This window comes from Scatophagus argus, chromosome 18 (genome assembly GCF_020382885.2).
Source record: "Scatophagus argus isolate fScaArg1 chromosome 18, fScaArg1.pri, whole genome shotgun sequence".
NCBI lineage: Eukaryota > Metazoa > Chordata > Actinopteri > Scatophagidae > Scatophagus > Scatophagus argus.
In genome coordinates this window covers 3,404,694-3,418,440 of record NC_058510.1, presented here as the reverse complement: position 1 = coordinate 3,418,440, position 13,747 = coordinate 3,404,694, and the positions used below count along the sequence as shown (strand labels likewise).

The following is a 13,747-nucleotide window of genomic DNA, read 5'->3' as shown; positions in this document are numbered from 1 at the left end:
GGTGGCAGAGCACCATCAACTTTCAGTCTCTGCTAATACCTGAACAGCCTCTGTAGGTGTACTTGTGTGTGTGTGTGTGTGTGGACTGTTTCAAACCATTGACTCAGCCCATGTACACTCGGTGTTACTCAAGCATGGTGGAGAGTATTTTACCCAAGGTTACTCGAGGTAACTGTCTTAAAGTCACACCATGAAAAACACAATACAAAGTAAGGTAAGTAAAGAAAGTAAGGTAGTAATGCCAACTTTACCAATTAAGGCTGTACATGTTACTTGCTCTCTGTCATAGTATTTCTGTCTCTTTAATGTATTTACTACCCTACAGTCCAACCGCTAATGACGGATTTAGCATTTCTTTCTGTCGCTGGATGAAAGGCTTTATAACGAGGCTTAATGGGAACACCATGGCTTTCTTGTGACCATAATCAGGATCTTGTGCTTTGGGGAAACAAACAAGCCTCATTAAATATGATGGAAAACACATTGCTTTGACCCTCATTTGGCCTGCCGTTTCATGGCTGGCACATGACTACCCAAGATGACCCTCAATTGATAATAACTTTATTCTCTTCATCTTCTTCTTCTTCTTCTTTTTAATTTCTTGGTCTGGTCCCTCTGTATTCATGTTTGGATACAATTGGATGTGAGAGGTTGACAAACAGAGGGGTCATCTTGTCTTGTCTGGTAATTCAGATGATGTAGATAGGAATATATGTAAGTTGACTGCAAAATAAAGCTTGTGTGCTGCAAATGCATCAGTTTGCCGTTCCTGGCAGAAGACTGACTACTAGATTGACTACTGTGATTTAGATCACCTGCACTCAGACAGAAAAATGCATCTGATCTACCTTTGTATGCTGCCCACTGGATTAACACCATGAATTGTTTTCACTGCAGGAGCACAGCTCAACTGATTGACAACTGAACAAGCAAAAGACTTCTGCTGCTGACTTAAACTGTCCTTGAGCTTCGTGACCTCTGGCTCTCGATATTTCAGACTGCTCTGTATTCGGCTGAGCTCAGAATTGTTCTGCTTCAATCGGCTGTGAAGCAGGAAGCTCCAGCGCTTCGCATCAATCTTGTGAGTCTGTTTCACAGCTTCCAGGTCAGAGTTCGGCTAACCTATAGATTTCACCAGAGATTCCACCTGAGGGGGATGTGGAGACGAGCGCCTGTGAAGAGGGGAGGTGAGAATTCTTCCTTACCTGTTGCTGACTAATACAGAGCTGATCATGTAGCTGCTGTTGCTCTCTCTCCTTCTGCTCTTTAAGTTGCTCGATGTCTCTAACCTTTGCGCTTAACTGACAGGCCTCTTCCTGGTGTCCTCTGACCTTGTTTTTCAAGTGTCTTGCCTCACCCTCCAGTGCTGCCACCTAAGCAAGAAGAAAGAGACAGAGAGGAAAACTGAAAGGGACGAAAATGTAATAAGTTTATGTGGGATTACAAAGCACACAGAGGCAGACAGAAAAGACAGAGAGGGGGCGGCAGTAGCCTAAAACGCAGGGAATCAAACTTGAGTCAGAGAGCTTCCCAGTTTAGTCTCAGGACCAGCAGGGAAAATGTGGGCATAGCAGACATGAATGAATAACGATTCCCCTTTCCTTAGCTCCAACTTTCCAGGAGCCTTTGAGCAAGGTGCTATGCCTCCCACTGCTCTAATGGAGCTGCTTGGTAGCCAACACTAGAAGACTGTTGTTGGTTTGGGCACTTCCCTCGAGTGAGATGTTTGCAACTCTGTGGGTGTTACCAGGTCATTGTTGGAAAAAGAAAAAGACACAAGGGTGCTAACAAAACCTAGCCTCAGCATAAAAAAGGAAAAATCAAAAAATAGTGAGATCCTTGTGGTACCACCTAGAATTGTATTTAAGCCAGAGGACAATTTAAAACCCCAAAAAACATGAACAAATCTGAAGAACAAAAACTTCTTATGGAAATGACCTTGGAGATGCAAAATTTGAAATATTAATAGGAACAAGTACAATCATTTGTAAATTGCACTTTGTTTAGCAAAATTTGCCAAAATTGTATAACTAAATCAAAACATAATAGATAATCAGAAAAGTGATAACAAATAAATAATCAGGAAAGCCCTGATAAGGGCATGAATAGATATAAGTGACAGGAAAAGTGCAAAGCAACATAGAAACACAAACAAGCCACAACACCTGTTCCTGTGTCCTCTGATGCTTTTGTTCGACTGTCTTCATCTCAGCTCTTAACTGCAGAATTAACTCTTCTCTGCTTCGAACCTGAACACAGAAGATATATTAAAAAATAAATTGCAATAAATTGCATGTGTTGGCACTTTATCCCATTATGTTCCTTTAATAAATATTTTGTTTAAAAAAGTGAGATTTTGCTGCAAAGCGCTGACCTACACACGCACGCATGCACACACACACAAACGAACACAGAAGACACACTGAGATGGACCTCAAGGTGTGAGGTGTGGAGTTTCTCATGGCACAAAGCCAAATCAGCCTCCAGTCTCTCTTTGGTCTGGCTGAGGTCTACAAACTCTCTGCCCCAGTCCTCCATCTTAGCTCTCAGCTCATCCCTCTCCTCGCACAGTTTCTCCAAAGCCGTCTCTCTTCGGAGCAACTGGGAAAAATGCAGTAAAACGAAGCCACTCGATCAGTGCTATAATCTGATAGTACTCGACAACACCCACATTAAATGAACTTCAAATAACACCCAATTATGCAAAATGCTAATAATTCTAGCATCAAAAAATCCACTCAAAGTTATCTAATATACAATACATAAAAATATAATCAAATTGATTCTAATTCAATTTCCATTTTTTAATAAATATAACAGTAGCTGCACTTATTTGATAGTAGAATTAACAGTCTTTTAACATTAATGTAATCAGGAGCAGTGAAAAATGGTTTCAGTGAATAATGAAGCTGTTGTTTTTACCTCGTTCTGACATTCAGAGTGCTGCCTCTTACACTCTGTGAGCTCTCTCACCAGTGCACACATCTTAATCTCCCTCTTCTGAATCTGGAAAACAGAAGACTGTTCATTTTTCCTGGTTTAAAGATGCTGGACGATGCTTTTTTTTTTTTTTGAATTGGAAAACATGGATGATCTTTTTGATGAAGCCGTAAAGTAACACTGTGATAAGGATCTTATCTCCTTCAATCATCCAACTGCATCTCAGGAAACAGGGGAACTTGGGTCACTGTTTACAAAACTTGAGATAAAATATTCCAGTCTTGTTTTCATACTTATGTTTAAGGTAACAGTGGTAGTGGTGGTGGTGGTGGGTGGATGACGGCAGACACAGAGAAACGTTTGTTTATGCTTCTCATGAGTATACAGTATGTCTGACAATTGCTTTTGTTTGTCTGTTTCCTTGGTGACCCTCCCTAATTACCCACTTCAGTCCTATGCCAGATGTGTATGTGTGTGTGTGTGTGTGTGTGTGTGTATGCTTTTATGTGGGTGTGATTTCTCACAAGTTTGCTTGGGAACTTTTCTTCCTCCTCTTACTCTCTTCTGTTTGTGTTCAGCAAGTCTGCATCTTGTCATGGATTTTCTCTGTTTGAGGTCCGTCATGACGGCCCTTCTGCCATGCTGTGTTGTCAGTTCTGAGCTGAATGGCTTTCTAATGTATTTTTGATATTTTAATATTTTTGTTTTAATTTTTTAAAAGATGCTCAGGTTTTCCTTATGTTTTCAGGAGTTGAAAGAAGAATCATAGGTGAGTCATTTTAATATTGTGAATAAGACCACAGCCTCACTGTACAGCCTTACTCCACCATGTAAAAAAGGTGATAACAATGAAGAGAATTGACTTTTTAAACTAATTCACAAAACATCTTTACTAGTGTTAGTGCAGATAGAGTTTCCACTTTTGATTTATATGCACACATAACAGCCCTTCATGCCAAACTGAGTCAAATGCTCGCTTTCTTTCTCTCCCTCCATCCCTCCAGTCGGTCCTGCATCATCCAGGGATTGTTTTGACCAGAGCTGAGGGCTCGTTTGTAACTGTCCAGGGGGATTGATGGAGTTAACTTGGCTCTTTGACCTATCACCTCTGGCTGTCAGCGACCGGGCTGGCTAAACACACTAAACCTGAGCTACAGCAAGGGGAAAGAAAGGAAGAAGAAAAAAACAGTGCATACAGACTGCCATGCGCACAGCAGCTAAATGAGCACTCATGTAAACACTCACAGACCCATACAAAGACCCCACGGACCGCAATAACACAGGTTGTTTTGAATTCCACGGACGTCAGATAAAACAGAAGAAGAAATGACCAGAGCATTTATTGTTTTTATAAATGCAAGTCATTCCACTTACCCATAACAAACACAGCGCTTACTTCCTGCCAATTTCTAAATCTCAGCTTGATTTATCTTTGAGTGTGTGTGCATGAATTCCCAATGTGAGAAAGTGATAGGCAGAATGGATGTTGATAAACACCGGAGGATGTCGTGTCAAAACAGACAACTTGTCAAAACGACACACTAACTAGGTCAATCACAAAGTTTAAGGAGAAACTTTGGAGTTGAGCTTTGGTTTATGTGCATCTCTACGTGCATGTCTACCTGTGTGTGTGTGTGTGTGTGTGTGTATGTGTGTATGTGTGATAAGCCTCTGAACGAATCTGCAGGAGGGGACCTCCAATATCGAAGGTATTTTTAAATCAATGAGCTCTTAAGTGTATCTCAGTCTCAATGTGTTCACAGATATGCACGCACACAACACTCTGCACAGATAGAATCCCTACTGACAGGCAATGACAAGATAAAGAGAGGGAGAAAAAAAGGGGGGAGAGGATGACAGGAGGGGGAGAAATAATATTTGAACAGTTGGGGGTGGCGGTGGGGGGAGAGGGGGATGAAAGGGAGAAGTGGCAAGGCAAGAAAAGAAATGAGCAATAACCAAGATCAAGAGAGAGGGAGCAGGGAAAGAGGAAAATCAGTCAGCTATTCTGACGGTTGTAAAGCATCGTGAGCAGGACTACTGTTTGTCCAAGTCCAACCTTGAAGGCTTGAACAACCTTCCACAACACTGCTTACTTTCCACTGTACCATTCTTGTGCCATCCTTTCATCCCTGTTTGCTTCTGCACTCTGCTCAGCCCTGTTTGTCCATTTAAATAACATGAATTCTGAATTCTTTTACCCAATGGGCTTTATGTAAAAACTGTGGGTGCATACTTTTTAAACTGAAGTCCCAGTGGGGAAGCAGCAGACGCACTATGGAGTGTTAACAATGGATAAAAATGAATGGACATCATGTTGTTTTTATTCATTCTTCTAAACACATGCAATTGAAAATGAGAAACACAAGAAGCTCTATTACCACAACCAAATGGAACAAAAAAATCCAAAACTTCCAGTATTCCAGTATACTTCTTCTTTTGCACACAGTTTTATTTACTTTGAAGAGTCTTTGCAGATTTGCAGTCATGTTCAGCTCCCACTGGGGCATTCAGAATCTTAAATCTCGTTTTTTCCTTAAAAACAAAACAAAAAAATGTGTCGGGTTCGTGAGACACATCAGATATAACAGCCTTAACCTTCACAGGACAATACTGTCTCATTGTGAGGAAACTATTCAATCTCCCTGAGCAAAACTAAGATGCAGTGTGGTAATATAACTGTCCCAAATCTCATGTCCACAGCTCAGTCTGCCGTGTCACACCTTCTGTGTACATCTGCTACCGGAACATTTAAAACAAGAAGCCTCCAGAGAACCGTGCATGTGACTTTTGCCTCTGAGAAGATGAAGCAGAGCATCTCTGAGAAAGCCCTTTGTCATGTTCACGGTTTCACCCCCTTCTTATCATGAACAGTTCCCCAGTGGGGGAGTTTGGGGCAGTATAACACTTTAACCACATGTTAGAACCACACGCAACATCTGACCTTTTGCATGATGATGATGAGTGTGAGTTGGTGAGATGGACTACTAATAGAGATGGAGAACAAGTTAAAAAATGACAAGGATAAATAAAGGATAAGGGACAAAAAAGACATTAAGGAGAATTTTGGGCTTAAAAATATTTTTCCAGAGAAAAAAATATGCAAACATCTGCTTTTATTTAGTGAATTTATTATTTATTTTTTATTTTTTTGTTATTGTTATTGTTTTTTATTTTTGTTTTGTTCTCCAAAAATGAGCAACATCTACTTAATTGACTGTACATGTTCTGAATCTTAAAATCTGCGTTTGTTCAAGTATTACTTCAACTGTCAATGGCAGAAAACGATAAGGAAAAAATATTAAAAATAGACGTTTTTTGTTGATTTATGAAATAGAATAAAATTTGATAGTACTCCCACCAACAAAATACACCCGACATCTTAGAACGTATGTAGGATAGCAATTTGAATATAATATCGTTCATGTAAAATGCAGGCTTCCCTCCTCACAGAATAAATCTTTTAAATAAAGAAATGCCAGCCTGTGCCAGTGATCAAGTGGCCTAGTGGTTGACTTTTACACCCTCTGGGATTCAAGTAAGACCAGTGCTTCCTCACAACTTCACCCTACTTCCCAGCAGTTTCAGAGAATGTGTCTCTGCTTTGTACTTTGTCTCTGTCGCGGTTCTCTTATGACTCTGAGCTCGCACTGGTGCAGTTTGCAGCCGAGTGGGAAGCAGCTGGGATGAGAGTCAGCACCTCCAAACTGAGACCATGGTTTTCTGCCAGACAATGGCGGATTACTTCCTCCAGGTTGGGGGTGAGTTTCTGCCTTTAGCAAAGAACTTTAAGTATCTCAGGGTCTTGTTCACGGGTAATATTAAAATGGAATGTGAGATGGGCAGGCGCATTGGTGGGGCATTAGCAGTAATGCTGGCGTTGATTGGACCATTGTGGTGATAAGGTAGTTGAACCAAAAGGCAAAGCTTTCGATTTACGAGTCAATCTGCGTGTCAATCTGAGTGGCTGAGCTCAGCCTTACAGATAGAGTGACAACCTTGGACATCCGGTGGGAGCTCAGAGTAGAGCTCCTTCAAGTCAATAGGAGCCAGCTGAGGTGGTCCAGGCATCTGATTAGGATTCCTGCTGAGCACCTTCCTTTGGAGGTTTTCCAGGCATGTCCAACTGGGAGGAGACCCTGTGGCAGACCCAAAACTTGCTGGAGGGATTATATATCTCATCTTGGCCTGGGAACGCCTTGGGATTTCCCAGGAGGAGCTGGGAAAAATTTGCTGGGGACAGCAATGTCAGGAATACGCTGTTTAGCCTGCTGCCACCAAGACCTGACCCCCGATAAGCAGAAGAAAATAGAAGGATAATAAAATAGTGAGTGAACTACTTTCTATCTACAGAGAAGGCAAAACATTTTTCCTATTCTTCTGAGCAACAACATCTAAGTGAGAGGGGGAGAGAGAGAAAGTGGGAGAGTGATTCAGCGGAGTATATTTCAGATGAAGGGAAGAGTGCTGACACTATTTGTTCAGCTGAGCTAATGTTAGGACATCTAGAGCTGCTGGAAAATACTTAACACAAAGTTCTCTCAGTTTCACTTACATTCAAGTGTGAGAGGGCACACTCACTCTTACTCTCACTTTTACACACACACACCTCCTACTACTACCACTGTCCATGCAATGATGGACTGAAGTATGCATGAGTGAATGCTCTGAGTGTGTGTGTCCATGTGTGGGTGTGGGTGAAAGAGAGGGATCATGTAATAGATCAGAGAAAGAACAGTTTCAGTGCATAAAGCAGGGCCAGATGTGGAGGAGAAACCAGATCCCTGCACACAGCGCAATGCTCCATCCACTGACTTAACCAATCCAGACATGAAAGACACAACCTCACACACACATATACACATGTGCACATAGACTCTAGCTAATTGCACAACCCCCCCCCCCCCCCCCTCAAAAAAAACCTTTGACCAATCCTACACTGTTGTACAGTATCTGAAAATGGCTTGTCCAAGGTTCCCACCCTTTGATCATCAAATTGAAGGACTTTTCAGGCAAAATTCTCTCAAATTCAAGGACGCAACTCAACCTAGTTATAAACATGGATTAAGGTAAGCTGCTGTTACAACACTGAGAATTTTTATGGTAAAAACTAGCTGGTTTTAAGAAACACACAGGCAACAATGAAAAGAAGGCAGAGAGATGTGAATGTATGGATGCTTAGTTGTGCTGTGTGGGCAAAAAGTTCAGGAATTTACCCTTTCCAGGAATAGCTGAAGTTTCCCTTAATGTTAGCTTTCTTGCATGTCGTAGCCTGCCACATTCAACTTCGGTCACTCATTCACACACGTAACCGTCACCACTTTCTTGGGGCAGGAAAAGCATGAAATAATGATGCAATTGCTGTAGACCATGTTGTCTTTTAAACGTGCATTCTATAAACTAGGAGAGTGTCGTCACTATAACCTCAGCAATAGCCAACAACATCCTGACTTTAACCCTAAGAACAGTCTGAAATGTGTCTTGTCAGAGAAGAGGCGTGCGAGTGAAAGGAACTGTGCTGCATCCCTTTTTAAAAACTTGAGCCTTTGACATGCACCAATGGTTTTAGTGCTTTAACTATGTTTCCAACCTTGTTAACTGACAGTTAAATGCAAAGTACTAAGCAATTACATACACTTGTGGTATAACACAGAAAGGGCAGGCCTGAAAAGCAATATAGCACATACTAGCTGGAAAAAAGATCTATTTTAACAGAATAGTCCAAATTTTTGTTAAGTCAGTCTTCGTCAAAGGAGTGTGTTTTTAATAAGGTTCTAAATATCAGAACATCCCATTACCCATTATCTAAAGCCTTATTATCAGTCCCATTGTAGAAATAGACGATGCACATCACAGTGAATATTACATTTGAAAATTGAATATTTAAATGAATCTCTCACCTGTGCGACCCTTCTTATCAGCCCCATTGTGGGAAAAGACAATGCATTACATTAAAGTGAATGTTATATTTCATCTCCATCCTGTAGAAATTGCGCATTTTCAGCTTCATTTTGAGTACAAAATGTTTACTGGCCTTGTGAGCAAGTGAACGCGCTGATAATGTATTGATGTCAACAATATGTGGCCAACAACAGGGAAGTCATGTGTGCTTGTCTTGGTGTTAAGTGCTACAATAATATTGCAATGGTAGACAAGCAGGATTTTGAAAGAATATATAATTTGATATTTGAGTGAAGACGTTGAAGAGAAAAAAACAATCACCTTCTTTTCAGTAGTGCAACGCACTTGTGTCAGTTCCTGCTGCAGACGCTCCATTTCCTTGCTGGCATGATACAACTGGTCCTGGACCAGCTGCCTCTGCTGTCTTTCCATGTTCAGTCCAGCTTTGGTCTGATCCAGGGATTCACTGATGCCACTCAACATGCTCTCGTTTGTTTGTAACTGAGGGGTGAGCAAAGACAGAAAGAAGAGAGGTGAGAAATAAGTAGAGTATGTCGAGGTTGAACCTTCTCCAAACGCTGAGAGAGGGACAGCCACAGGCAGGTGGACGGCTTTAGAGGGAGCTGAGGAGGATGGCTGAACACAAGTAGGCAAAGAAGTAGATGAAAGCATAATTTAGGGATGTTTGCCTCTACTCTGTCTCCATAGCAGTGAAAAGAAACATCATAAAGTCTTTGTGCCAGGCTGTGGAACACCTACAGTTACTGCTTTGACTCAGGACCAATAAAACTGCTTGACTACACATAAAGTTGTAGATAAAGCTAACTGTAGGCTAGTTCTTCTTGAACCTTGGGACAAAGCTCACAGATAGCTGCGTTCATTTTACTACCCGCTGCTCCCCATCAGGGAAGAGATGGGTCCTTAGAAAACACTACATCTCTTTTCAGCAACCTCTAGATGTTTAGCTAAGCTACTCCACTATTCTACAGGGATGTAGACCAAAAAAGTGACATCTATTTCATATCCATACCTGGAATGGTTGACCGCAAACTGTTTGGGTTACAAACTATTCAAGATATCTCCCATGCAACATATTGTGTCCACAATATGTTGCATGGGAGCTCCTGTTGAGCTGTGTTCATCAGCTTCAAGTTCTATGTACTGTACGTGTACATCCTTGTGTTGACAAAATAGTTTCTATGTAAACAACCTTTAGATTAGCAAACAAAAAGGACAAAATGGAGTATTCTGAACCACACTCAGACCTATGGCACTAAAAATATGCCTGTGAGTCGCAGCACTCTGACATTGTTAGAATTATTTCAATTGCAGCCACCTCCAGAATACAACAATAATGTCAGTAAGTTAACAGGGAAACTAAGTTAATGTAAGGGTATAAAGTCAGCCATCTAAGAGAGTGTTTCAAGAGTTCCCTAAGTCAAGTGACTAACATGCTTTTATGTTGAAAACGCTCCATTCTGGTTGCCCCCCCACAATACTAAAACACATGTAATAAATGACTTGGTTTGGTCAAGGACACAGCAAATGGGTTAATTTAAGGCTAAAAGACATCACTGCCATGCGTCACTCTGATATACCTGGAGGGGCGGGAGAATGGAGAAAAAAAGGAGAAGGAAGTACAGTGGGAGAGAGGGAGAGAATTATAAGAAAGAGAGAAAAAGGACAATGAGAGAAACCTAAAGGCCATTCCATTCATCATGCGTATGACTCTTTAATGTTCCCATACATTACCCATTGGTTTTTATTGGGGCAAGGGCAAGACTGGACCAGGGAGATGAGAGAGAGAAAAAGGAAGACAAGAAAGAATGATCTGAAGAAAAATAATGGCTGGAAAAAGAGGGACGCAAAATAACATTTAACCCCTCCCCCACTCCTGCTTCCTCCTTAAGTGATATTCATATGAACATGTTTTTTTTATTGTACAACGAGCCAACCCTCTGAGGAGCTAAGATGGTGGCGATGAGTTATTAAATATGGAGAGAGGGCGAGAGAGGGAAGGCGGCGGGAGGAGGGGAAGAAGGACGGATGATTAACTGTGAAGGAAGTAAAAAATGAGGAGAATTCCCTGATGTACCTGACTGGATTTGATTTAGAGAAGGTTGCCCAATTCTGTTCCTTATTTAAGAAGAGCTCCCCTCCTTTGTGTGTGTGAGAAAGAGAGAGAGAGAGAGAGAGAGAGAGAGAGAGTGAGAAAGAGTGAGAGACAGAGAGAGGGGGAGAGTGTGTGTGTGTGTGTGTATGTTACCTACTTTAGTCTGCAGTGAAGCCAGACTTTCTTTGAGCTGTGTGTTGTCTTGGACCAGCTGTTGTGTGTGCTTCTCCTTCATAGCCAAGGTTTTCTTCAGGGAGTCCTGTGTGGCTTGCAAACCAACCATATCCAGGTCCAGGTGCCTCACATGCTCCTCTTTGTCTTTCATCTAACACACACGCACACACACACACACACGTATGCACACACACGAACAACAGAACAGACTGTACTGTATGTACCCATTTACAACTATTCTACTAAAAGAGCTTGTAGGTCTTACCTGCCCTTGAAAAATAATTGTGCCTAAAATACTAAATTGAAGTATTTTAATTGACTAAAAATTTCCATCTAATTTTACTACACAAGTTGATTGTAAAGAGTCACATTTAGTGCAATGTTTTTCTATGCTATCGAGTGACTGCGTAGGGCTGCACGGTATATCGTTTTAGAATCAACATCGCAATGAACCCATGTGCAATAATCACACTGCAAGACATGTAATGTCGAGTGAAGCAAATGAACTCGAAGTTGACGTGAATAACACGTCAACTTTTTTGCTGCTTGATGGGGGTGGGGGCTGTTCAGTTAGAAGAAAAGATTTTTAAAGTGCACCAAATTCTTGTTGCCTGCGGTCTGATGCAGGATTTCCCACACTCTCCTTGCTGTACCACATACCACCAAGAAAGAGCACAAAGCATTCGATTTCACTCCATTGTGTGTGCAAGCAGAGCAGAGGAAAAGGTTAGCAATAAGTGGAAGGGGAGGGTACTCAAAAAGCCAGAAAACTCAGATACATTTAAGAGTACTGCCTGTAATGGAAACTCAAAGTAAATCAAGGGTTTAGTATTCTAATGTATAATGAAGTAAACTGGACTGCATGGTGGAAAAAAAGCTTTGGTTTTCTGTCTCATATTGCACCGAGCTGATATTTCCACCAGTACTTAAAAACTAAAACAAAATAACTGCATGTGACTGTACATGGAATGGTGCTTGAGTGATTATTGGGGGAAAAAAGGCTGATTATTTCTAAGGAAGCAGAAAGTGGTTGAACTTCTCACCACATGTTTGAATGTGAGTGTGTGTGGGCCTGTGTATCAGAACCCCCTCGCCAAATCAAAGCCCCTATTCATTAGCACTGTGCTAAATGAGCCCTGTGTTAGATTAGTGAGGAGGCTCTGCAGACTGCACATACTAGTAATGACATTTACATTTACACACTAAACAAGTAAACACCCTGACATATCAGACTTGATGATTTAAATTTTGCGAGACAGGAAGAACATATGTTGATATAACCACCGCCTGTCGCTGCACCCTTCAGTGAGCTCTCCAGGCTATCCAGTATATATATCATCTAACCTATTATAACAGAAAGCTAAAGGTGGTGTTTTGTGCAGTTAACTCATCTACAGCACAGCTAATGGATGGTGCAATTATAAGCAATGGGGCAGCCAATATTGCGACACTGAATTAAAATGACTCTTTTATCAGGATATTCCACCGATTTTAGTGTGACTATTGGGAAATAAAATAAGTTTTACAAAACGGAGATAATAATGTGTGAATTTGAGCCAAGTTCAACATGTTACATAAGTGGGCAAAAGTTCATCTTTGAGTAAACCCATCTATAGTACAAGAGGGATTTCAGATGAAAGATGATTATGAGGCAAAAGAGCACATTTTCTATGCATTTTAAATATTATTACCATCAATGTTAAACCAAGTTAGAGCAATTACATCTAAAATTCTGCTGCTGTTCTTCTACACTTGCTTTCTTATGTCTACAATTCATGCTTTCATACACACTAGGGATACGCAAGTCTTACACTTGAAGAACAACAAAGTTCTGACATTTCAGCTTGATGCCTATTTAGTGTGTTAACTTGGGATGAGTAAATTAAATAAGTTGATAAGTATGTGATAGATTTCAACTACATGTGAATAGGAAGATTAATGTAATACGGATTATAAATACTGATAATTGAGGCCATCTTAGTTAAAGACAATATGATACGAGGGTATGATTTGGCGTGATTTGGCTAACTAATACGAGTGAGTGCAAGATAGCCAATAATTTAAGGGCAGCACAGCATCATGTGGATGTTGCCTCAATGGCAACCTGGATTGTCCAGGGCAAACCACCTTTAGCAATTTTATGAATTTTATGAAGGTAGCGTGTGGCATGCATGTTCTTCAGGGTGAAACATAAGTGGTATCACCAGTGTGACAGTCTCCAAATGATCTCCAAATCTTGAAGATCAAACCGTGACAATCTCTAATCTCTAACTTTTCATAATTGTAAGATGATAAAGGTCACGGTAATAGTCCTACTAATACTAATTAACTGGCTACTCTACATTGTCCCTAGGTGTGAGTGTGTGAGTGTGTGGTTGTCTGTCTTTGTGTGTCGGTCCTGCGATTGGCTGGCGACCAGTCCAGGGTGAACCTCGCCTCTCGCCCATAGTCAGCTAGAATAGGTTCCAGCTCCCCACAACCCTGATAAGCGGTATAGAAAATGAATGAATGAATGAGCCATATTCCATTCAATTATTCAAGTAGTACACTGAAATTTCCACATTCCCTTTGCTTCAGTCCAGACCTTTGAATCTGTCCACTCCACAGAGTTGACTCAGT

The 13,747-nt window shown here is 41.1% G+C and overlaps 1 protein-coding gene across 7 annotated transcripts in view; it reads right to left on the bottom strand.

The window, feature by feature from the left end:
- The window catches only part of LOC124049492 (trichohyalin-like), a 140,353-nt gene that overhangs the window by 84,402 nt on the left and 42,204 nt on the right, over positions 1-13,747 (bottom strand). For all 7 annotated transcript variants that reach the window (XR_006841412.1, XR_006841413.1, XM_046371195.1 and 4 more), the window contains 6 exons: positions 11,112-11,279; positions 9,163-9,342; positions 2,923-3,006; positions 2,434-2,601; positions 2,166-2,249; positions 1,206-1,373 (listed from right to left, as the gene is read on the bottom strand). Coding sequence is in view for 5 of the 7 variants with exons in the window: in XM_046371195.1 (XP_046227151.1) it covers positions 1,206-1,373; positions 2,166-2,249; positions 2,434-2,601; positions 2,923-3,006; positions 9,163-9,342; positions 11,112-11,279 (852 nt within the window). In the remaining 2 variants the exon portion in view is untranslated. The remainder of the gene's footprint in view (positions 1-1,205; positions 1,374-2,165; positions 2,250-2,433; positions 2,602-2,922; positions 3,007-9,162; positions 9,343-11,111; positions 11,280-13,747) is intronic.